We start from the raw sequence: 25,348 nt of genomic DNA on the forward strand, positions 1-25,348 counted from the left end.
GTTATGGTGACGCACCGGGGAAGGCTAAACGGGTACCTTCCTATTTTGGAAGTTGAAGAACCGCCTGACCATGTTGTACAGCGGTTCGCACAAAACGTATTTGGATATGCAAATGTTGACAGCTATGTTAAGGAGATTTAAAAAAAGGAACTTGACTTTGTGGCCTGTGGTAAGGATGTTGTTTCCGTTTGGGCCGTAGAAACTTAGGCCGCTGGCTGAGTAGGAGAATAGGTCTAGAATTTTGAATTTGGTTGCTCTGGAAACTTCGTCGTTGCAGTTCATTCGGAAGAGGCACGTGAGTCGGTTTGGCCCTCCGACGGTCAGGTAGAACAGGAAGCTGTTGATGAGGCAGTAGTACCTGCGAGGGGGGGAAGGAAACAGTTAGGTGGGATCGGTGAGGAGGTGGACACTAATCGAAGGAGCAGTGCTAGACATGCATCGCTTAGCATATCGATTAGCATATCGATTAGTATATCGCTTAGCAGATCTCTTGTTGCACCGCTTGTGCGCATACTCACCCCATGAATGTATAGTTGGAGAAGATGGACTTGCGGTACTTGCCGCCGAAGGTGAAGATAAAGGCGCTATTCACAATTTGGAAGCAGAACCACACGCAGGCCAAAAAGCTCTCGTAGTTGTCGCTCATGAGCCACCAAGAAGACTTGGGAGCAGAGCTGTTCATTTCATACGACGATGGTAATTCATACACATAAAAAAACTGCAGCATAATTATATATAGAAAAAAAAAGTTAACAATCAAATTGGACAGTAAAGAAATGATAGTCTGAGCACCAATGATACTTGAGGTGGGAGTCTGCGTCTTTAATTTCCTAGCTGGTCTGGAAAGGGTCATGGATTTTGCTAACAAAAGTAGGATCACATTGTCGAAGAAGAGGTAGCCATATTCAGACATAACTGCATGAGCATTCATAAAAAGAACAATCTTTACAACGGAAATCATGAACCCGTAAAGTAGCATATACTTGTAGCAGTTAATGGAAGTGACTAGACAAGCTCGACCTTCTCTCAAGACATCAATGACGCTTTTTATATTTTCATTTTTGCTACTAAATGGGGATACCACTGAAGTGTCGGCATCTGATAAGGCTAACCCTGCATGAGAAATTTTCAAAGCTCCGCAGTCGTTACTTCCATCTCCACACATGCCAGAGATGTAGTCATATTTTATGAAATCCTTGATGACCTCCATTTTGTTATTTGGAGTTAGTCTGGAGAAAATCCGTACACGTAGAAGAAAGTTTTTATATCCTTCCGACTTTTCAACGTTACGGTAGGAAGTTATGTCTTCCTCTTCATTGGACATATGAAATATTGTGTGCCTTATGTAGGTGTATGCTTCACCCGTTAGGATAATTTCTTTGTAGATATTTCCAAAGAGCACTTCTTCTGAATTAACTTTCTTATCATTTTGTATGTTCACGAATACGAGATCGGAGGAGGCTTCTTGCATGTACCCGTAGATAATAACATTTTCGGTTCGCTGTTCGTTTTGCTCGTAAGTGTAGTAAGAGTTTTTGCTGTGCGGCGGGTTCATTTGGCTGACTGCTTCGAGGAAGGGTGCCTCACTCGCCCGATCGGCCTTGTATTCTTCCACGCTGTTGTAACTATTTCCGTCGGAGGGGGGATGTCCGTTTGGCCTGCCCCCCTGTGGAGACTTCTCTCCCCGGTGGATCAGTGCCGTGGTTTCGCCTGCCGTGTACTCCTCATCCATATCACGGTAGATCTTGGAGGATGTCCCCCTGGGGAGGTGGTTACTGTGGGGGGTTCTTACTTGCTCCCCTTTGTCTTGCGTTCGCCCTGTAGGGGGAGCTTCGTTCCTTCCCCTTTGCCTGGACCCATCAGCACCCTCACCCTGCGGCGCGTACAAATCGGCTTCGTATTCCCTCTTCCGATTAGACGAATGGGCGAAGTTGTTGGCTGCTCTCCCGGGGATACTTTCTTCGTCGCCCCGTCCCATTTGTGCATTCGATTTGATAAAATTTTCAAATGACAAAAATTTCGTCTCAGTAGAGAGGAAGAGATTTTCTCGTTCGTTTAGTATCCTCTCCGCTGAGTTGGAGCTGGTGTTCGTATTCGAATTCATATTGATGGAAAGGAAGGACTCGTAAAAATTAATACTATTGAAGAGACCAATTTTATTCCCCACGTAGAGGCAGTTGTATGCATTATCGCCAGTAAGAATGACTGGTCTAATGGAAGAGCTCTTCAATGTTTGAACAACCAACTCGGCATCCTTCTTGATGTAATTGCTAAACATGATAAGCGATAGGAAGCTCATATCCTTTTCTAACTCTTCTCTTGGTAGCTGTAATATTTCCTCAAAGGATATACCACATATGATTCTAAAAGCTAGCCCAATTACGTAGAACCCGTTTTTACTATATTCTTGTTCTTTCTTTTTAAAAAATTGTATTTCTTCATTTTTGATGCATTTTTTGTAAATTTTGTCAAAAGATCCTTTTGAAAAAACGACAAAAATTTTCTCCCCCAAGTCAAAGTACCCATAAGCTAGGGTAGTTGATATTTTCGTAAAGTAATCAAATTCGAATGTCTTTAAAATGTCGAAATATTTATACGTGTAATTAATTTTTAGGGAAACCTTTTTCACGTTCATATTGTGTTTGTTAATGTAGTTACTTATTTTCATTTCGGTCGCTTCGAATAATCTTTTATCTATTTCGTGTCCATATACATCGTTGGTAATTGTATCGGTGTACACACAGGCGCATCCCGCAAGGGCATACACTAGTAGGTGATAACTTGGAGGGGTATTTTTCAGAGTGGCTTTATTTGCCCACATCAGTTTGCTATTGTAAAGGAGTGACGTGACAGAATTCATGGACGAGTTGGACTCATTGAAGTGGCAGCTCCTCATCGGAGGTTCTTCTTCTGTCTGCTCTGCCTCCTCCTCGGCAGACTTTTGACTAACATTTTCGCGTCCCACAATGGGGGTATTTTCTTTCTCCTTCTTGGCCCTTTTTTGGCATTCATCTGTGTCCATATCGATGGAAATGCTATTCTCCTCCAGGGGAAGTTGTTCCACCACTTCGCGCTGAAATGGTTCTTCATCGAGGTTTTCCTTCTCACCATTTGGCAAAGTTGAAAGGTTAGCCCCGTCGACATGGTCTCCCTGATTGGGATTCCCTCCCTGTTGCTCTTCTCCCTCAGGGGAAATTTCCTTGTCCTGATTTTCGAGGTTTTTATTCTCATCCGTTTCGTCGTAGCTTTGGAAGACATCTCCGCTGGAGGGTTGGCTGGCGTCCTCCCCGTCGGGGGGTTCCCTCACGCGGTTCTGGTCGTCAGTGTTTACTCCCATTTGGTCTACAACGAAGCTGCTTTCTCCTACAATGAAGTTGCTTTCTCCTACAATGAAGTTGCTTTCTCCTACAATGAAGTTGCTTTCTCCTGCAACGAAGTTACTTTCTCCTACAACCAAGTCGCCTTCGTTTTCATTCGCGCTGCTGGCGGCTTGGACCAAATCGGCCACTACGGGAAAAACTTCCTCGTCGATGCTCGAGTAAACGGAGCGCACGGACGCACCACCCACGTGGTCTTCCCCGTTTGTGTGGTCTACCTTGTCCATATGATCCAGAGCTTCTTCTTGGTCTGCCCCGTTTGCGCTTTCCGCCGGTACAACATTTTTATCTCTCTGTGAACCACCGCCCGAGGAGGAGGCCCCTCCATGGGGGACGCTGCTTTCCACCGGCTGGGCAGACTCCATTCTAGGCAATCCATTCTTCCTAACCGAATTAAAGTTAACTTTACTGGAGGAGGGGTAATAACTTTCATACTTCACATCGTACGTATCGTCAGACACGCTCCTGCTATGGTTGTCGAGCCCAGACAGCTGTGCCTTCTGTTCATTCAAAACATTATTGCTAAAATGGACACCTGAAAATTCAATTTTGTGCCCCGTCAGTGTGCCCGTTTTGTCGAAAAAAAAGATCCTAATTTTTCCACAGATGGGAATCCTCGATGGAGCAATGCACCGGATGTTTTTCTCCTCCTTCAATCTATTGGTTGATATGTTTAACCCCATGTTTAGAACAACGGGGGTCCAGACAGGTAGTATCTGTGACATTGTCCCGATGGTGTAAAAAATGGAGGTCATGTTAAGTCCCAAGGAACGTATTTGGAAGTACATGCATATGAGAGAAAAGAGAATAGTGAAGAGAAAGACGATGGGTAGTTGCGAATCGTATTTAAAGAGGAGTGGATTTGGGAAGAGAACATTCTGCATGTATTTCCCCTTGTAGGTGTATATGCTCACACTTATCACCACTGCGTAGATGCTCTCTGTGGAGTTCATCGTGGAAATGACGTCCGTGCCAGAGTATAGAATATTGTTATGATGGAAATTTCGCTTCGCGTTGTAGTACTTCCCTTTGGTGAATTTTTCATGGTTAGTGTTCCCCGTGAATTGTCCACTCATCGGATTGGCTGCATGGGGGGACGCATTCTTCCATTTGGATTTCTTCCCCTTGGAGGTTTCCCCAAAGGGGAAAGAATCACTAGAAGATGAGTATGTCCTATTGTCAAAGGAGTTGAAGGAGCTCAAATTTGATACGCATGTTTTTTTCATTGGCCTGGATTCCCCAGTTAGCAAACTTTCATCTACTAAAACTTGACCCGTCAGTAAAAGACAATCACAAGGCATAGTCATCTTTGAATTTATAATGATCACATCTCCTATGGTTAAATTACTAGAGGGGACATGCTGAACGATTGAATTTCTATAAACAGTCACGAGCGTATTGTTGCTAGATTGGATGTTCTCATAAATCTCTTTTTTATTTTTTTCATTTTTCATAATTTTGCTGACAACACTTATGAACGAGATTATTAGCCAAATGAGAGAAGTTATCACCTCCTTCCAGAAGAAATTTTTGTACGTTATGAATAGCTGGAACATGTAGATGCCATCTAACAGCTCTCTTTTTATGCTTTTAAAAAAGGAGCAAAATTCGAGGTGTATATTGTTGTAACCGTAGTCATTTAGGTTGTTAATAATTTCGCTGTTGTTTAGTCCTCCTTTTTTTAGTAGGTAGTTGAAGTCGAGACTTTGCACTTTTTCCTCAATGGTGTGTGCGATGTTGTGGAATGCGTCCTTCTCTTCGTTGTATACGTACTTCATGCTTCTGAAGAAGAAGTAGCGCAAGTTCTTTTCGTTTGTCTGCACTTTAATCTTGTGCACTGTCAGGGGTGGGCAGGAGGCACCCGCCTTAGTCTTCACAGGGGATTCTGCTTTGCCGAGCGCCTTTCCTGCTATTTTGTTGGCCCCCTTTTCGTGGTGACCCAACGAATGTCCCTTCCTCGTGTGCCCACTTAACAAACGCGTGTCTTCCAAAATGTCTTCATATTTTATATGGTGACTATCCTTTTGTCCTCCCCCAAGAGGGTGGGATCTCCCCTCCTCACTGTTTCCTGAGCGCGTACTTCCAAATTCTGCTTCCCCCCCGATGAAGCTCCATTTGGCAAATTCTAAAAAGAGTGCACGCTTTATCGCCCCCTGGTAGCTCAAATACACATTTGCATAATGTCGGAAGCGTCTTCCCAACGTGTGATACCATCTGTTAGCCCAGCTAAAGGCATGGAAGAAACTTCGCCTAAGGGAAGTTTTACACGTGTTGGCGTACTCATCGCTTTTCGTGTATATCAACACATAATCACTTTCCTTCAGAAGGGCGGGTTTCAAAAAAAAGCTGTGCAGATGTTTCCTCACAGTTAAAATGCCATACGTAATGGAAAAACAGAGGAGGAGAAAAATGAAGAAAATAAAGGCTCGATCATTCCACAAAACTTCAGCCCCCTCGTGTATGCAATACTCATTTGCAATTAAGAAGACGATAATGATATGGGTACATACGTACAGGAAAATGGAAGCATTCTTCAGTGCAAACCCGACAAAGTTATTTTGGTATCCTTCTTGTCGCACTACAATGTCATCCGAGTCGTCCTCCTCGCCCGCCTCATAAATGTAGTTAAAAAATTCGACGTTCTCATTTTTTGCGTGGGATTCACTATTCTTCCATTTATGCCTTTCATTTATTTGGCTTCTAAATCGATTTTTGCGTACACACCATACCAGGAAGCTTATCAGCAGGAACAGGTAGAAGAAGCAGATGCACGTAAGTTCGGAGTAGGTCAATGGCAGGCTGTCCGCTTTGCAAACCCGGCCCATGTTGCCTATTCCTCCTCGTGAGGGGCCTTCTCCCCAGGGGGTTCTTCCTTTATTTTGGTTAGCTATCCACGCAGCGGATCCGCTTTAGCGGAGTACGTCTAATGCGTGGAGGAGCTCTTCGGTGAAGGCCCTATATATTTGGGCGGGTCCTCACTAGTTAGAGGAGAAACCTCTGCGCAGGTGGGAAGATCAAGGAGTTCCCCTTTTGGGTAAGTACAACTGGGTTCCCTTCTCCTCCACTGCTACGAAGCGACATAATCGCGTTGGTCAATGTGCTTCGCAAAATGAGTAGTCAAACTGCGCAAAATGGTTGTGCATCTGTGGGTCGGTGTAAAATGCATTTGAGTATCTTCACCATAAAAAAAAATGACCCCCTTTTTGCAACTCTGCGTTAACAGGCAGGGTTACAAACGTTAAGGGAAAAATTTTTAAAATAATAAAAGGTAAAAAAGTAAACATAAAAATAAGAATAAAAATAAATCCAAACATGAACCCGGCAGGGTACACCCCTAAGATGGTAACTCAAGGGATTTACATAAACATGCTCTTGGGTATATCTACGTGCAAAACATCGTGCTGCCTTTTTACCCTTTGCCTTTTGCGCATGTAGGGGGAAGTTTTGCACGGAAGATATATCGCAGAAAGTAGAGGCTTTCCCTACGTGTAAGAAATGTGCCCACGGGGGGAAAATGTTAACTGGTTTGTTGCCACTGTGCTCTCTGAATTAATCACTTATACACACGTGTAGTGCACGTGAGGAAGTTTGCATGAAAAAGGCGACTTGCGTTTGAGGAGAGTTGTGTGGGCATTCTCCTATCGGGTGCGATCAACTAAGGGGGAAAACACCTATGTGCATTTGATATGCCTGGGCCCACTGCAAGCTCGGAAAAAAGCACCCCGTAGCGTTTCTGCGCTGTTTTTACTGCCCATTCGCGAAGCGGTTCTGAGAAGGCGCGCTGCGAGAAACGTAACGGGTATTTCCGGTACGGGGAGAATTGTACATCCGCTCTGCTGTGCCAGTTTGGTTTGGCTTACACTGCTTGGACTATTCTTCTTTTTCCTATTTTGCCACGTGATCATCGCCTCTTGCCATGTTGTATATTCCTTTTTTCGCGTCGAAATTGCGCCAGAGCTGCGTCGAATTTTGTATAGTGCCCCCACGGTGAAACCACCGACGCCACGACCAATAAAATCGCTCCCGTTAGAGACGTGCTTCTGCGAGGCGGGCCCCACGGTGTGCGCCCACTGGCTCGTTGAGAGGCCCATTCGGCGGTGCCTTCGGGGTGACTTTTTAAGATACACTCCTTTTGCAACTTCCCTTGCCGCTTCCTGAGGAAAATTCCCCATAACGTCAACACATGCATTTCGAGCAACCGTTTTTTTTTTTCCCCCACAAGCTGAACAACTCGAACTGCAACACGACCCACCCCCTCCCGAAAGGAAGTCAAACAGCATATAGATGCATCGTTCGGGGAAAGAACAAGAAGGCATATTACCCCATTTTGTCGCATGTATTTGTGGAAAAAAAAAAATTCCACTTGGAGTGCCAAGCGGTATAATTAAACACATGCATATGGATACGTAAGCATGTGCATGTTTGTAAAACTAGTTACGACCTGATTCGTCGATTTGTTTACTAGAATGGTTAAACGCGGGGAACCTTTGCGCTCCAAGTTTGAGTACAAGTACCTGCTTTACGCCCTGTCGTTTGTGTCGCTGAACGTGGGTAAGGGAAGAGTGGCTGTCTCCAGCACGAAAGTGTCCCGGTGTGGGCGTTGCCGATGTGTCGAAGGGGTGAGCACCACCGCTCAGCCGTTTTAGCGTCGTCGAGATGCATGCAGTCGATTAAGACATCGCTCTCGCGACTATCCATTGGGGCATTGCTCATTGCGTGACAGCCCATTGCGTGACAGCCCATTGCGTGACAGCCCATTGCGCGACTGCCCATTTTGCTACTCCCCCCTCGCAGGAATTTGCAATGAATACATTAAACGGAAAAAGGAAAAGTATAAACATAAGGAGCAGAAGATCTACTTCCACCTAACGGAGAAGAACTTTGAATTTATCGATAAAAAGAAATATGGAAACCGAATCGAAAAGGTATGCGCAAATTTCAACCTGCCCCTTGTCGCCATTTCGGGGGCAGCAAATAATTACTACCCTGTGGACTACCACTTGCAATATTTGAGTAATTTGTTTGAAGGGAAAAAAGATGAATTAAGAAAGGTTATCGAAAATGGGAATAAAAGAAATGTAGAACCAAACAAACGTCTTGACGCAATTTTGGAGGATGTGATAAAGTTTATGGAGGTCCAGTGCGCAGTGGCGGATCACGAAGGGGAAGAGGTGCATTCTTCCCCCGCAGTGCAATCCTTTTTAGGGAACTTGAATTGGACGCACTTGAAGGAATTCATTTTGGAGCGTAACAGGGTTAAGGTTAAATCGGTTAACGAATTTGTGGACACCCTGATCGATGAGCTATATGTCTATGCGTACATATACCTACTAGTGAATTACAAGAGAAACAACTTTTTCGACTTTGTGAGGAAGAAGCGGTCGTACAGGCACTGCAGTGAAAATGTGGGGAAGGATCTCGGGTTGGAGCTAAGCAGCTACTTGGGGCTCGACCAGGATGGCGCAGAAACAGCGGTAAGCGGGACAGACGCTGGTGTGCAAGGCGAACCCATCGTAGAACCTGCCAAGTACGTCCTAAACATCGACACGGTGAACGAAATACAAGAAAGCCTAGCCACCTACGGAGTAGTCGTTTTGAAGAACTTCCTCCGAAAAGTAGACATGGAAAAAATAAAAAAAGATTTATTCCTCGACAAGAAAGAAATGAACGTATCGCCCCTTCTCATGGATAAGGATAATAACATTTTCTGCATACGACCCACACGGGGAAGGCAGTACTGCATACTACGCAACAGCAAAGTGAGCGACCTCTTCACAAATTTGCAGCAGTACTGGATGAATATCATTTATGCGTACTTACCAATTGGGGAGTACCAAAATATGTACGATTTGATGGAAAAAAATTCACTTCTAAAAATGGACAATTTTAAAAGTGTAAATGTGTCGACTGAGAGGAATGATAAAATATTTTTATCTGAATTGCAATTGGTGAACAACGAACCGCTGAGCGAAATTCAGTCCCACCATGTCGACAATGGGTTAAGTGGGATAAGCGTTATTTTGCCGCTGAATAGGATAAACGAGGAGTCTGGAAACTTTGAATTTTTTCTCGGAACACATTTATTTACGTCCATAAAAATGAAAAAATGGAAGGAGAAAATTCATAATTTTAAGAGATTTTTACAGATATATTACCAAACAGGGTCATCCTTCGTTCCCGATGTGAATCCACAAGACGTCATCATTTATGACTCCAAGATTTTGCATAGGGGGTTATCAAACAATTTGTGGGTTAAGAATTCTTCCCTAATTTATCGCTATGATTATAAAAAGTATCCTCCCCCTGGGCAGGATTTCATTGACATTTGTTCGTACAACTTTATTGGGAAATGCATTTCGGTTTTTAATTTTTTTGGTAAGTATCTCTAGGGGGTGGGGATAAGGAAGTGGTTCCATTTGCAGCGAGTTGGAAAGAAAAAAGGGGAGACGGAAGAAGCAGTCGAAGGGTGAAGAATTTTTTTTTTTTCTTTTTTTTTATGTAGATCTAGTTGCATTGGTTATGCACATGTATACCTTCGGGGTGTCATCCCCAACAGGTTCCTGTTAACCCCACGCCCACTACGAATTTCACGTTCCGCCGTTTATTTGCTTCCCAACGGGATTGGTTGTGATAAAACGGTGTGCTTCACCGTCTTTTTTTTTCCCCATTTTGGGAAGGAACCAACTATGAATATGAAGACATACACCCCTGGGGTAGTCTTCTCCCTTTCCGTGATGCCCTACGGGGATGCTCCCAATTACACAGTTACGCTAATCCGCAATGGCGCAACATTTGGCTGTCCCCCCACACGTTCACATTTTTTTCTCAAGCGGCGCAAACTGTACCCTTTTCTACATTTAAAAGGAGTACACGTAAAACAGTTGCCCTTTAAAAGAATGGGTAAAAATGATGGATCAGTTTACTTATTTTGTGCAATTCTTAAAGGAAGAATTTGTTTTTCCTTCTCGAGGGGGTAAAAATTGGCTAATATTAGCCAACTCAATTTGAATGTGCCTCCGAAATGTGAATGCAAAGCGATTCGCGTGAATTGTAAAATGAAGTAAAAATGGTATGTTTAGGAGGAAAAAAAAAAAAAAATGGCAATGGGGGTGGGAGTATCCCGTTGACAATTTTTGCCCCGGGCAGGAAAAACCCCCCTTTTGCGCCCCTTCACATTTTACGAAACGGGGAAGAAAAAAAACGGAGGCGTTCTTTACCTTAACTTCTGAAAAAAGGAAATACCCATTTTTAAGAGAGCACAAGCAATTGCGGAAAGGATGTAGAAAAGTATAAAACGAGCAAAACAAATACAACACTAAAATGGATTATCCTCTTATAGATTTGGGGGAAAAAAATATTGCATTTTTTTTACCACCCTTTTTCTGCTGCATACATCCTCGGGGCAACGGCCTTGTTGCCATGACAAGCGCGCGCGCCGTTCGTTTATATAAATATAATTGCAAAGCCCCAATGATCGGAAAAAAAAATAAAAAAAAAGTCGACATACATATGATGCAATATGAAACCCCCCCCGAAGTTATATCTACCCCGTGCATCGAATCGAATACCATCCCGGGAGGTGCCGCAGAGGGGAAAATCCGGGTATGCACGCATACGGAGCTTAGCAAAAAGTGAACTCATGTGCTGTATTATACTGTATACCTTCTATTATATAAACATACTTATTGGTGAATAAAAAAAGTAGCAATTTGAAAAAACAGCAACTTAGCAACTTAAAAAAAAAAAAAAAAAAAATTGAAATTAGAACAAAAGAAATAAATCGGAATGCTATTTTGTAGTAGTTCATACCGCTTTAAGGAGCAACATTTTTTTAGCATAAGAACGAAGGAAGTTTTTTAAAAATTTCGCTTAAGAGAAGCCACATTTCAACCGTCGTGTGGATATTTTCATTTGATAAATTTCAGCATCCCCTGTTTTGCGACTTCTCACGGACGACAAAAATGGTGAAAGGTACTGGAAAAGAGGAAGGCGCATTGTACGCGCCATCACGTATATTATTGCGCGTTCATGCTAAAATGGAGGAGGCCTCTGCAGGAATGCTAAAATGGAGGAGGCCTCTGCAGGAATGCTAAAATGAGGGGAAAAAAAAGAAAAGCACAAACGCAAAAACGCAGAAAAGAAATATGTGCTCCTCCGAAGCGACGCGCTTAAAAAATTAAAAGAGGCTTCCTAGCATTGAAACAAAACTGCCAGGAAGCAAAGCACAACTGAGCGAAGCCCGGGGGACGGAAGCACAGTTCCTAGGAATGAGTGTTGCATGCGGCAAGAGTAACAGAATTAACCCCACATATAGTATACAATATAATATAACGTAATATCGATGCCCTATTTTTTTCCCCCCCCCTCTGCGCAGCTGTCAAGAAGCAGAAGAAAACGCTTAAACCGGTGACGAAAGTCATCACCATAAATCTGAGCAAGTTGACGCACGATGTGTGCTACAAAAGAAAGGCCCCAAGAGCCATCAAGGAGATAAGGAACATCGCAGGAAAGCTCATGCACACGAAGGTATGCATGCGTCGCCGCCATGATCGGGCGCCTTTGCATTTTCCCTTATGTTGTTACTTTGTTGGAAACATGTGTGAATCTTTGCCCGCAATTGTACCAAGGCGGGTTTATATGTACATTCACGTACGGCTGTACACGAATATGTATACATATGCGTTATACGTATATTCTTGTGCGAATGACTTGCCATGTTGTCCCCCTCAATTACTGCAGGACGTACGTTTGGACGTTAAACTGAACAAGTTCATATGGTCCAAGGGCATCAGGAACCCACCCAAGAGAGTTCGCGTAAAAATAGAAAGGAAGAGAAACGAAGATGAGGACTCCAAGGAGAAAATGTACACAATCGTTCAACACGTCATGGTTGACACCTACAAGGGATTACTTAACGAATGCGAAGTGAACGAGTGAATTGGATGAACTGGTGAAGGTGAATTAAACGAAGAGTCAGGCATAACCGAATTCGAAAATGTGCGACAGACCATGTGTGTTACGTGTGGCGCCTACGTTTGTATGGGCGCGGGAATTCGTTCCCGTCTTGGCTCGCCGCGGCGTATCGCTCCATCGCGTCACCACTTCGTGGCTTCATCGCTGCATAATTTCACAACCTTGCCATTTTATTTTAAATTAAAAATTTTTTTTTTTATATTAACGCGTAAAAGGAATTAAAGTTACTAGTTGACCTCTTCTTTAGCACATTTCGTAACCACGATTTTAACTTAAAAATATGAGGAAAATATTTTCGAATGGTTAGCATGTACAGGTAGCCAAAATGGTTTTCTCTAAGGGGAAAAAAAAAAAAGGGGGAAAAAAAACCTCGCTGGTTGGCACCAATTAGTGTAACATTTTGGCATTTTCCGGTGGTCTATAACGTAGTTTTTTTTCCTTTTTTCATCATTCCAGTAGCAGTAAATATGTACGAGGTGAGAGCAATTTTTACTCTCCCAATTTGTGTTCCCCAATAGTTAAAAAAAACGCACAAACAGAACTGTTCATTTCACTTTGTGACAACTGTTTTTTTTTTTTTTTTTGTATGAACAGCTTGTTCAAAATAAAAAAAAAAAAAAAAAAATGTGCACACAAAAAGGTAGAAGAGAAAATTGAGGTTTTTTTTTTTTTTTTACAACACAAATTGTGCCTGTTAATGGCACCTGTTCGTTCTTTTTTTTTTTTTTTTTTCTTCTTTTCTGGAAAATATAAGTAGCGGCGTTCTTTTTTTAGAAACTTATTTTTTTTCACATTATTGTGTAATTTTGGAAAGAAAAAAATATTGATCCACTACAAACGCATCACATACATATGTGTTGTATGTAGAGCAGGTTCCATGAATTTATGTGCAAGAAACAGGTAACAGAACGGAGAAACTGCATGCATAGGAGGGTGTACACTATTATGTTTGCGAATTTTAAGAAACTATTTTTTTTTAAATGCCCCAAAAAAGATGTAATTCTTCCAGCTCGTCCACATTATATACCTTAAATTTTAGATAAAATAAAAAACAGTAGCATGCGCGACTTGCATGTACCTACTTACACACACTTTATATGATGAAGTAAAAAAGGAAAATAATAATAATAAAATAGATACGAAAAAGGGAAAATTACACAGGTAGAAGTCGACAATTTGAACTTGCAACGATGAATAAAGCTAGCGAACTAAGTAACTACTTCAGGATTAATAGCGAATTCGTGAACAAAATTGAAAATGAAATCGAAAAGTTTTATGTGTGGACATACAAGAGTCCAAATGTGGACCGCTACCCCGATGTTGTTTTCTTTAAATGCTTAGTTCTTAGCGTTGATGGAGATAATTACAGAGTGAAGGAAGTTTGCCCAGAGACGAACAGCGAATATGTAGTGAAAAAAGAGCACTTGTTTAATTGTAATAATATGGTGAATGTAAATAGTCACAGGCTAAATGACATGGTGCATCAAAATTCGGCCGAGGTTTTAAACACCCTGGCCATGAGGTATGAACAGAATTTTATCTACACCATAGCCGAGCCAATGTTAATTTCGATAAACCCGTACCAAGTTATTGATGTCAATATGGATGATTACAAAAGGAAGAATACGGACGAACTCCCTCCGCATGTGTACACATATGCGAAGGATGCAATGCTTGATTTTATAAATACGAAGAATTGTCAGTCCATAATTATAAGCGGGGAAAGTGGGTCTGGTAAAACGGAAGCCTCCAAGTTGATTATTAAGTTTTACCTCTCTGGGGTCAAGCAGGACAACAGCATTTCGAAAACGTTGTGGGACTCCAACTTTATACTAGAGGTACTGGCTTGGCTGCGAGTGGGCGCTCGTGCGTGTGTACATATATTTGTCTGTTTACTCCTTTACCCATTAGCTGACCATAGTGGAGTTACAACGCGGTGCCTCCATTTTGCTGCAAGTGTGGACAATTGTGTGGTCCCACTGGGCAGCTATACCGATGTGATAACTGCGGTCGCAAACGCGGCTGCCTCGTTGAGAGCTTACGAACATGCACATGTTAAACGCAACGCGTCCTTCTTTTCCCCCCCTCCATTTACTGCTCACATATAGGCCTTCGGAAACGCCAAAACTATAAAGAATAACAATTCCAGCAGGTACGGAAAGTACATTAAAATTCAGTTGGACGAAAACCAGAACATTGTCTCCTCTTGCATTGAAATTTTTCTCCTGGAAAAGATAAGAGTCGTGTCACAGGTAAGTCTTTTTTTTTTTTTTTTGGCGGAGGGAAAGGTTGCAAAGGGGTCAAAAAGTGGGGTGGTATGGTGAAGGGCATTTCGGAATCTTTGCTATTTGTTTGGTATCCATTTGGTTGCTCCCTTTGTACACTTGTTTTTATGATTATATGTTTCCACCTTCTCAACTTGTTAAGGAGCAAGAGGAAAGATGCTACCACATTTTTTACGAAATCCTCCAAGGGATGAGCAATGAGATGAAGAAAAAGTACAACATTAAGTCAGAATCGGAGTACAAGTACATTTCTAACAAGTCCATTACCATACCGGGTGGGTGCAAGAAAGAGTAAACACATTAGCGAAAATGTATGGTCAAAGAATGGTGGTGAACAACAGGGCAGCTTAGTATAGTTTGTCCTTATGGTTGCTACCCCATTTATCGCCTACCACAATTTACCTCCACAGAAATTGATGACGCCAAGGATTTTGAGAAATTAATGACTTCCATGGACAAAATGAACATGTCTACTTTGAAAGACGATCTGTTCCTGACCCTATCAGGTAGAAATTTGCAAAACTGTACAATTGTAGAACTGTGTTGTGTCTCCATCTGCTTCAATTTGATGGACATGTTCATGTGTGTAAATGGAAGATCTGCACATGTAACCACCTTCTTTTTTTTATGTTAACTTTATTTTTTTTTTTGGGGGGGGGGTTCCCCTTTTTCCATGCTGCGTAGGAATATTGCTACTGGGAAATATTGAATTTAACGAAATTGAGAAGGGCGGGAAAACAAATTGCAGCGAGCTGAGTGAGGAAAATTTAAAAGTTGTTCAGGAGACAAGTGACTTGTTAGGCATCGACTACGTAAGCCTGAGTAACAACTTAACATTCACAGAAAAGAACATAGCGAACCAGAGGATAGAAATCCCGCTATCCGTTGAAGAGTCCGTCTCCATTTGCAGATCCATTTCGAAAGACATATACAACAAAATATTTGAGCATATCACGAAGAAGATAAATGAGTTTTTAAATAACAACAAGGAGTTGGACAGTTATATAGGAATACTTGACATTTTCGGGTTTGAAATTTTTCTCAAAAATTCTCTGGAGCAGCTACTCATCAATATAGCTAATGAGGAGATTCACAACATATACCTCTACGTGGTTTATGAGAAGGAGTCCAACCTTTACAAGAGCGAGGGCATCATCGCTGAGTCTGTGAAGTACACGACGAACGAAAGCATCATTGACTTGCTTCGAGGGAAGACGAGCGTGATTTCCATTTTGGAGGACGCTTGCCTGGGCCCGGGGAAGAAGGACGAGGTGGGGCGCGAGCAACTCTGCGAATGTGCATGTGTGAAAGTGGGGCACGTTTGCATTTGTTCCCCTGCATAACCGTGTTTACCCCTTTCACATTTTTTCGGTCCTCCCCCCCTGCTTCCTTCAGTCCATCGTGGGAGTTTACACGAACAAATTCGCCAAGCACCCGCAGTTCCTCACGTGCAAATGGGACACGAACAGCAGCTTCATCATTAAGCACACCGTTAGCGACGTTACGTACAGCATCTCAAACTTCATTTCTAAGAATAAGGATATTTTATCGCCCAACGTTTTGCAGATGCTGAAGGTGGGCCTATTTCGCAGCGCAACCAATTGGACTGAATCAATTTTTCCACAAATATATGAGGAAAGCGCAAGTTGCGTGTTGAGTAATGACCCCAGTTTGTTGCCAATACGATGTAATGTTACGACATGATAATTGTGTGCATTTATCCCCCCCTTTTGTAGGCCTCCAAGAACAACCTAGTCAGAAGCATGTACGAAGACGTAGAAGTAACAGACTCCTTGGGAAGAAAAAACTTAATCACATTTAAATATTTGGAAAACCTCAAAAAAATCAGCTCCTATTTGAAAAACACAAATATATATTTTATAAAATGCATTAAGCCAAACGAAAATAAAGAGAAGAACAATTTCAATCAGAGGAAAGTTTTTCCTCAGCTATTTTCCTTGTCCATTATTGAAACATTAAATATAAAATATTTTTTTCAGTACAAGTACACCTTTGCTTCTTTCCTTAGCTATTATCAATACTTGGACTTGCCCACTTCGAATGACAATACCTTGGACGACAAGGCCAAGGTCTCCAAGATGCTTCAGCGGAACTTCAGCGACGATTCGTACAAGGTGAGCAGTTGGTGTGGGAATATTAGGGTGGAATGGAGGCCATTTTGCGGAAAGGGAAAACATTGCTACTTGGAGGAGTGGGATGAAGGTCGACAGCAATCGCCCGAACCGCATCTCTCTTACCATTTTTTCCACCCCATCACATCGCCCTTACCTCCCCACACAGATCGGAAACACAATGGTCTTCTTAAAAAAGGACGCCATCCACACCATTCGAGAAATAATTTACAACAACCTAAAGAGCTACAGAAATCTGTGCAGCATTACCAGCGCATTGATTACAAAAATTAAGAAGAAGACAACCGTGGAGGAAAACATAAAGCATTTGCAGCTAGCTCAGGCGTACTTCAGGAAACACAAGTACATTGCGCAGCTGAAGTAGGGCTTACCCATTCACCCGTCCTTTTCTTGGTGATGTGCAACTGGTGGATGTTCCTAGCTCGGTAGGGTTTCGACCACATCGGTTTGTAATTTTTTCTCCGTGCTTTTTTTTTTTTCTTTTTTTTTTTTTTCTTCCTCAGTGTGGGTCATATTCATCAGAATTAAAAATGATGTTCCAAATTAGGACAGAGAAAGTGGTGGCTATTTGGATATGCTCGGCATATTTTTGCTTCACCATTTTTGGACCCCAATTGAGTGTGCCATAAAATTCTGTCATCATGTTGTTAATTCATTTTAAGACGGGAAATGTGGGCGATCGGGTTGTAGCTTAAGAATTCTTTCTTCCTCCACATAATGGTCCTTGCCTTTTTGTCCCAGCACCGGGAAAAAGTTGTATGCCAAAATGGTGATCTCTCTGGGGGAAGTATACACATGAACGAGCATGCGGATTGGGATAACTTCGCAACAGATATTTGCAAAAAGTTAGCCCATGGGAAGGGAGTGCTTCAAGTAGGGAAACGTACACGAATGGTTCTTTAAGCAGAAGGGGATTTTACCTGCTTAGAGGGGGTACTTTTAAAAATGGTAACCGAAAAGGGAGCAGCATAAAATGCGTTTACATATTGACCGTCAATTTTGCGACTTAGTTTTTTCCACACAGCACGCGTCGTGGCGCTATTGGGAAGGAGGAGTTGGAAAATTTGCGACACGCGCACAGCATGCTCGCGGAGTACGACACTTTCGTCACCTTTGGTCATCTTTGTGCGTCACTGTTTGGCCATTTTAGGGAAATTTTCCCTCAGTTTCGTGTGTTTTGGCCCTCGTTCCCGATTAGCCGTTCTCCGCTTAAAATGACTAAGTGTTGAATGGTTCCTCGGGGGGGAGGGGGACTGTACGACTGAATGCACAATTGATTGGATGGTCGACTGGCTGAATCTTCCCCGTATGTAACGCTATATATAGAAACGCTGCGCGAGCTGCGATGTGGCTTGCTTGTCAGCTTATGCGTTTGTATAAGTTGAAAACCATTTGGGAAACGTGTAAGGGGGGAAAGACCTTCGGTGTGGGGGAGGTCCACCTGGATAGGATTTCCACCCTACCGAATTGTCCACCCAATATTCGCTTCGTGAAGGTGAAGCCTGGTGACCAGTAGGGAATGAAAAGTACCGAGATGGACCCCCCTGCATTACCGCGCAGCAAAACTAGCCAGTGAAGACAATGCTGCAGTACTTCGTTGGGAAGCTGTTCGGCGATCTCCCAGCCAACTTCAACTTCGTGATAGGGAAAAGGTTAGAGTGGCGGAGTCCCCAAAACGGGGGGTACTACGAAATTTATGAAGGCGTAGACAAAAACAATGAAGGGGTATGTATATTTATATATGATAAGAAAGGGAAGGAAGGAAGTAGTAGGGAGAAAAGATACACAAGTAACCATTTGGCTTTTTCCAAAAAATTAATTCATCCAAATATTTTGAAAGTCCTATATACATACGAGAGTGATAAGAGGATCTACATAGTGACAGAAAAATGTGTCCCGTTGCACATTGAGGGGGTAAAGAGTGACCCCTTATGGGGTTTATATGAAATATTTAGCGCAGTATATTTTGTCAGCATGTGTAATTATGTGCACTGTTTGGTGAATCCTTTAAGTGTTTTTGTAAATGAAAGAGGGAGATGGAAATTGTCCCTTTTTGACTGTATTCACGAGAAAGGGGAAAATATCCATCAAATTTTGAATGACCTACAGAATCACATAGTTTGTACTTACGGATATGCAGTTCCCATTCCGAGTGGAGTTCATGCCACGTGGGTAGATGCATACGGATTGGCTTTCCTAATGGCTTGGTCGTACAAAAGTTACCTCGAACAGACAAGCCATTTTGTAGGTGCTCATCCAGGTGTTCCATCCATTAGTAGTCCCCATGGCAGTGGCGCCATTCCATCACGGGGAGGAAATTATTTAAAAACGCCAATGTTGAATGAGGAGGATGCACACGAGGGATTATCACCCATAAATGTGTTTGAAGTAGACCTTCATAGGGCCGCACAGGAATGCATACCGAAGAGATTGTTCCCATTATATAGTACCTTACTAAAGTATAGTAAAAATGAAATAAACTTGTTCACAATTTTAAATGATGAGAGCCTGAGGAGAGATAACACGATAAGTACAATGTTGTTCCTGACACAAATACATATGAAGTCGAAGAGCGAAAAGGTGCACTTTCTGGATAACCTGTTTAGCAAACTAGATAATATCTCATCAAGTGTAAAAACGGAGAAAATTTTACCTGAACTGGTTCAGAATATTGAAGTGTCTGAGAGTAGGGTGACCTGTCTGAAAATCATCTTAACAATTTCGAGAGAACTACCAACAGAGCACTTTGACAAAATAATATTTCCAACTGTGTCCAAATATTTTTCCCTAAAGGACAGATCAATCAGATTCGTTTTGCTGGAGAACTTCCATCACATAGAGAGGCACCTCACCAGTAACCACATGAACGAAATATACAATTCCTACCTCTATGGATTCTTGGATAATAATACGTCCATAAAAAATGAGAGTATAAAAAATTTCATTTATGTGTTTCCAAAATTGAAGTCAAATTTTAAGTCTTCTTCTTTGATGGTTCTGTTGGATAATTTGAGAGATTCTGATTTTTGCGTTAAGACAAATACGATAATTTGTGTGGCAAAAATTGCGAAACATATTTTAGACGATAAAGAGAAAATACTTGAAAACGTCTACAGGGTTGGATTGCAGGAGTCATTTGTTCAAACTAGGTTAGCCACAATCCAGGCTGTCAAATTTACATATGATCAATTCAGTGCGAAGAAGTACGCTTCGAATATTTTGCCGCTCCTGGTTAAGGCCCTCATTGATGATTCAGCGGAGGTTCGCGTTGCAGCGTTTGACGCGATGGACTCCGTTTGTGCGCAGCTCAGGGGGGATCTGCTAAAGGGTACCAGTAACAGTAGCAGTAGCAATGTACCGATACCCAGTGGTACGTCAAATGGGAACGCTACTTCCACTTTTCCAGTTGAGTCCCTAAAAGGTTACACTTTTATAAATAAGATAAAGGGAATTATCACCGCGAAGGGGGAACTGGATGCTGGAAGCGGGTTGCTGGCAACCCAGGAGGAAGGTCTCAGTGTGGGTGACCTCTCCGGGAGAACTGTCCAAACGGGTCCGACGAATAGCGATCCACTTAGCACCTTCGTTTATGATGTGCCCCCCGTCGGAGGCGCACTCGGCGCGGCAGGCAGTAGACCTCACCTTAATGTGAATTCCCAAACGGGGGTGTATAACAGCGGGGAGAGGCACTTGGCCGCGTTCCAGCATCAGAGTTACGACCAAAGAGAAAATTTCATTTTTGAGGAGGAAATGAAAAATTACCGCAACAGAGGAAGGGGTGGCCACGACGAACAGGGCAACCATGGCGACAATTACAATTGTGAGTTGGCAAGCATGAACAGATCAGGTGCAACCAACCAAGAGGGCAACCTTCTTGACGGCAACTTCCATTTGGGGGAGACCGCCAAAAGAACGGCCCCGAAAACGGCCCAAAGAATCGACCTTGACATAGATGACTTTTTTAAGGAGTTCGACTTGAAAGAGGACAGCAGTGCCAAGGTGAAATTGAGTTCGTTGTAGGTTAGGTGGGATGTGGGGCCCGTCCCGCTACTATTATTTTTTTGTTTTGCTAATTTGTCGACTTTCCTTTTTTGAGTCCATCCTCGTTTGCGCATCGCTGCCGGGATGCTAACTTGCCTTTGTTTTGTCTTTGATTTCTTTTTTTTTTTTTTTTTTTCCGTTTCCTGGCATGGCTAAATTTTGGAAAAACAATTTTGAACATTTTTACGGTACCGTTGTTATTAATAGTGTGGGGGAAATTTCCCCCTTTTGAGTGAGCATTTTTGTGTGACAATTTTGCGAATGCAAGAGGCACGTGCAAAATGGACAGGAATGTACAAAGAAGCGTGTTGGGGGAGGGTTAGCCGATTGCGCCCCATCTTGGGGTACCCCAATTTTTCACTTCCTCACGAGCGAAATTCACCTCGGAAGAAAATTTGCCACTTTCACATTTTTCCATTTTAACATCTATGAAAATTTGAAAAGGAGAGAAACATGGGTTTACATTATCTTTTATAATTGTGCTTAAATTGCAGAGAAGAAAAATAAAGAAGCAAAAAAAAGGCGAAAAGAAATACCTTCGGTAGACACATGCACATATATAGGTAAAAAAAAAAAAAAGAAAAAAACTGTTCGCTGGTGGCATTTGACTCCTGGGAACAACGCTTCCGTGGGCAAGCATGCGCGCTAGCACATATAAAAATATACGTACACAAGCACACAACACATGTGCATATACGTTGCTGCCATGTTTGCGTGTGCGCTTAGTTGTAAATGCACAGGGGAAGCGTGGATGGGGTTTTCGTTCCTGTTTGTTTGCGCGTTAAAAATGGTACGTCTGATGGTGCGTTTGAAGTTGCGCTTGGCGCTGAAAGCGTGTCCGCGCTTACGCCCGTGCGATGGAGGGATTCATTTCACATGACGCCTCGCCCAGTTACTCTTTCTCCCCAGCAGGGGACAAAAATTACGAATGTATACGTGCACGGGGCTACGCACATACGCATGTATATGCGTGCACACATTAAATTCTTTTGCATTCCCCTTGGCTCTACAGCCATCCCACCACTTGGTAATTCATTTATGTCATCCGCTCGGATGCATTCGGACTATAAGCGGCAATTTCACTTGGTTAATTTTTCTTTCAATTTAAATATTTTATGATGATAATTTCGTGTACAGCAGGGGACAAGAGATCATATGTTTTTTTTTTTTTTTTTTTTTTTTTTTTAAATTGCGCTGTCAAGCGAAATGGTTCATTCTTGTTAGGATAAAAGACAAGTGCATCCATGTGCTCCCGTGCGTGTGTTCATCTGCTTATGGATGCAATAGAATTTTTCTTTAAAAAAAAACAAATTTACTTAAAATCGGCGACATCTTGGGCGCTTTCTATAACTGATGTGAACACGTTCACTCCTTCGATTTTTTTGAGTAGGGCTTGTTTGCTCGACGCGTAAGTCATTCTGTCCCTGGAGTTGGAGGATTCCCGTGCGTACATGAAGAAGTGAATCTTGTTGACTGCGTGAGGGGAAAGTTGGGGGTAAACGAATGGGTAAGCAGGTGCGTGGACATGGGCGTGGTCACGCGTGTGATGGGCAGTTTGATGAGCAGCGTGCTTGACTGCGTTTGGAAGGACTTATTGCCCTCGTGAAGACACGGCTCCCTAACCTGCGTCAAATACAACATAGGCGCACTGGATTTTATCATTTTGGTCAATTGACTTGACCAGCTCCGTCAGGGTGGTGGTAGCCCCTTTCGAGTGAATAATTATTTCGCAGTTCTCTATGACGAATATGATCCATCGACACGTCTTCCTGATTTTCATGTTGTTAAACTCGGTGATGCAAGTGTCGTTTACGCGAATTCCGCTTATCATTTTGGATGCACGGGGGGGAAGGAATGGGCAAAAAAAAAGGAAAACAGTTGAGTGGAAGGGGCAAAAAGGGGAAATGAAGAAAAAGGCTATGAACGAAATGTACGCAGGAAGTTTTCAATTTTTTCAATTTTTTTGAATTTTCTGAATTCTCTCAAATTTTTCACAATTTTCACAATTTCAAAAATTTAAGGTTTCATGAATGGGAAATTTCACAAGTTGCAATTTCAGGAAAGGGGGAACAGATGCTTTAAAAATTTCACAAGTTGGGATTTTTTAAAATTGAAAAATGGCGAAGGGAAAAAAGTTAACTGCCCTCGACTGTTGTGCGCGTAGTCATTTCTTTTTTTGGTGCAGCAAATTTCGTTTGCTTATTCGTTTTGCTCTTCCTTTTGCGTGTTTTGTTTTTCCTTTTTATCATTTTATGAGTGAAGCAAAAAAAAAAATTATACTCAAAAAAAAAAAAAAAAAAAAAAAAATTAATTACGATTTGAGGGGTATACATGTGTGATAAACATTACTGTTGTGCGTTTACGCGGGTGTGGAATTTGTGTATGTACGTGTGGGTAAATTTTGCATTTGACGTTACGCATAAATTTCGTGCGAATGTGCCCATGTGTGAGCGTGTAAAAGTGCTACTGGGGGTGACTTCGCCTTTATGGAAAGTTCGTGCTTCCATGTGTATATACGAGCCAGAGGGGCGCATTATTTTTTTCACTTTCTTCCGCGCATATGGGGGTTGATTTGTGCACATGTGCTTGACACGAATACTCACGCCACGCGCGGATATAAGCGGCAGCGAACAGATGGCTAAGGAAATGGGCCAAATGGGTGGCCAACGAGATGATAAAAACAAGCGCATGTTAGCCATAATAACTTGGCACTTGCTCCTTGTGTACACCCCCGCAGTGTGTACAAAAATTGGAAAAGCCACTTTGAGCGCATCCTGCGGTAAGTTTTTTTTTTTTTTTTTTTTTTTTGAGGAATATTTGCTCTGGATGTTAATTAAAAAAGGCTAGTTGCATTTGGTGTAGGAATATGCAAGTTCCGTTGGCGGCTTACGCGTCTGTTTTGCGCAACATTTTGGGTGGCTTTTCTGTGTAACCATTTAAGCAATCGATGGCACGAGCTGTCGCAGCACCCCTGCAGTAAAGGCCATGGCCAAGTGTAAATTACGCATGGGTTGTTAAAAAAAAAAAGAAAAACGGAAGAGGAAGGAGGAAAATAAAAAAAAAAATAAAACAGAAAAAATAAAATGCAAAGTAGAAGGTTGCTGCCCAGACGTTCCTCCAACCGCTTATACGTACATGCTCACAAGTCCTCCAAAAAAAAAGTTACCCAGTTGGAACAACATAAGGCAAAACTTCTCTTCCCCAAGTCTAAATGGTCCACGGAGTTCATCATTAATCTTTTTTTTCGCACGCATGGTTAAGGGTGTGGGGGAAAAAGAAGGCCGCGTGCACGTTGAACGCGCCCGGGGGAGCATTTCGCCAAAGCAAACTTCGTAAAAGATGCACACGATTACGCATATGTACAAGCGTATACGTGTGTGCACATTTATGGCTGCAAAGGACGGGACACAGCAAATTTGGCATTTCCCTTGCGAAGGAAGCAACTTTGTGAACAGACGATCGTTAAGGAAAAACCATTGTATATGATAAAACAACACTGCACGTACTTTTTACACTTGCATATATATATATTTCAGCATTATCAGTATGGAAATTTTGTTCATTACGCGGAAAAACGCTTTAAAAAAAAAAAAAAAAAAATGGTTCTGTCCTTTCTCATTAAGGCGCTCAGCTTACGGGGTGTATACCCTAGGTGACAGTTCGCGGAAATGAACATTTTCCCTAAATGCTAGTGAAATTTTATCACCTTGCCATTTGTAGGCGTCCTTTTTTGACCATTACCCTTCTGCGCGCCTCTTTCGTTATTTCGTCCCCTGTGTTGTTACTACCAGGCAAACTGTCTCCGTTTCGTGAAAAGGTTGGACGTTTGCCAAGTCAGCTAACCGGAGCTAAATCACGGGGGTGAAACAAATTGTATGCATTTGTAAAATGCCCCCATGGTGTTAAAACGAGTTTACCCTCCGTGCGTTGTTACACAAGTCATTTTAAAGTGAACAAATGAGAGGAAAAAAAAAATAAAATAAAATAATAAGAAGAATAAGAATACTGCCCCCAAGAAGCCACCACGACGAACCCGTTTCGCACCTTTCTGTGATGATAGTCCGTAGCATGACTTTTTGCAAAAGTTTAATTTTCCCCTGCGTGCAGTAGGCCTCCCTCTCACTTTGCGATCATCACTGCTGATGCAGGTGGTATGTTACATGAATGTCGAATTAAGTAGTGCTTCACAAAAGCATACCACTTAGCTATTCGGAGTGGTAATATGTGAGGGGAGGACAACTTGCAACGTCGTCGAGGTTATTTTTTCCCCCTCTAAGATGGACCATAAGTTGCATACACAAGAGGAAAAATATCGAGCAGGCACACCTACCTATTTTACGTACCTACCGAGGCAGGCTCGTAAGCACACAAGATGAATTTTGCATTTCTAAAAGTTGCTCCTTATTTTTCAATTCCTTTGGCGGAAAATAAACAAAATGAGAGAGGAAAAGGAAAGCCGAACGGTGAAACGTTTTTATGGCCTAGACGAAGTGGGGTTGTCCCCTATGTTGGTGCTGGC

General features: G+C 42.4%; 6 protein-coding genes across 6 annotated transcripts; 4 read left to right on the top strand and 2 right to left on the bottom strand.

The window, feature by feature from the left end:
- Positions 1–24: 24 nt before the first annotated feature.
- On the bottom strand, positions 25–6,202 carry PCOAH_00031350 (P-type ATPase; the record flags this gene model as incomplete). The annotated part of the gene is made up of 3 exons (XM_020059935.1): positions 25–358; positions 409–477; positions 519–6,202. 3 exons carry the CDS (start codon positions 6,200–6,202, stop codon positions 25–27), a joined length of 6,087 nt encoding a protein of 2,028 aa, XP_019915224.1.
- A 1,641-nt stretch (positions 6,203–7,843) lies between these two features.
- Positions 7,844–9,766, top strand: PCOAH_00031360 (Uncharacterized protein; the record flags this gene model as incomplete). Its single annotated transcript, XM_020059936.1, has 2 exons — positions 7,844–7,928; positions 8,172–9,766. The coding sequence occupies 2 exons, from the start codon at positions 7,844–7,846 to the stop codon at positions 9,764–9,766; spliced, it is 1,680 nt and encodes a 559-aa protein (XP_019915508.1).
- Positions 9,767–11,338: 1,572 nt separating this feature from the next.
- On the top strand, positions 11,339–12,624 carry PCOAH_00031370 (Uncharacterized protein; the record flags this gene model as incomplete). The annotated part of the gene is made up of 3 exons (XM_020059937.1): positions 11,339–11,348; positions 11,752–11,903; positions 12,117–12,624. The coding sequence occupies 3 exons, from the start codon at positions 11,339–11,341 to the stop codon at positions 12,312–12,314; spliced, it is 360 nt and encodes a 119-aa protein (XP_019915417.1).
- Positions 12,625–13,540: 916 nt separating this feature from the next.
- PCOAH_00031380 (Unconventional myosin pfm-b) lies at positions 13,541–17,152 on the top strand (the record flags this gene model as incomplete). Its single annotated transcript, XM_020059938.1, has 8 exons — positions 13,541–14,188; positions 14,459–14,602; positions 14,778–14,910; positions 15,046–15,141; positions 15,320–15,906; positions 16,031–16,210; positions 16,372–16,770; positions 16,937–17,152. 8 exons carry the CDS (start codon positions 13,541–13,543, stop codon positions 17,150–17,152), a joined length of 2,403 nt encoding a protein of 800 aa, XP_019915470.1.
- Positions 17,153–18,369: 1,217 nt separating this feature from the next.
- Positions 18,370–20,808, top strand: PCOAH_00031390 (Protein kinase; the record flags this gene model as incomplete). Its single annotated transcript, XM_020059939.1, has 1 exon — positions 18,370–20,808. The coding sequence occupies one exon, from the start codon at positions 18,370–18,372 to the stop codon at positions 20,806–20,808; it is 2,439 nt and encodes an 812-aa protein (XP_019915365.1).
- A 1,333-nt stretch (positions 20,809–22,141) lies between these two features.
- PCOAH_00031400 (Actin depolymerizing factor) lies at positions 22,142–22,660 on the bottom strand (the record flags this gene model as incomplete). Its single annotated transcript, XM_020059940.1, has 2 exons — positions 22,142–22,302; positions 22,453–22,660. The coding sequence occupies 2 exons, from the start codon at positions 22,658–22,660 to the stop codon at positions 22,142–22,144; spliced, it is 369 nt and encodes a 122-aa protein (XP_019915447.1).
- Positions 22,661–25,348: the final 2,688 nt, after the last annotated feature.

The sequence above is a fragment of the Plasmodium coatneyi genome, chromosome 10, assembly GCF_001680005.1.
Source record: "Plasmodium coatneyi strain Hackeri chromosome 10, complete sequence".
In the NCBI taxonomy this organism is placed as follows: Eukaryota; Apicomplexa; class Aconoidasida; order Haemosporida; family Plasmodiidae; genus Plasmodium; species Plasmodium coatneyi.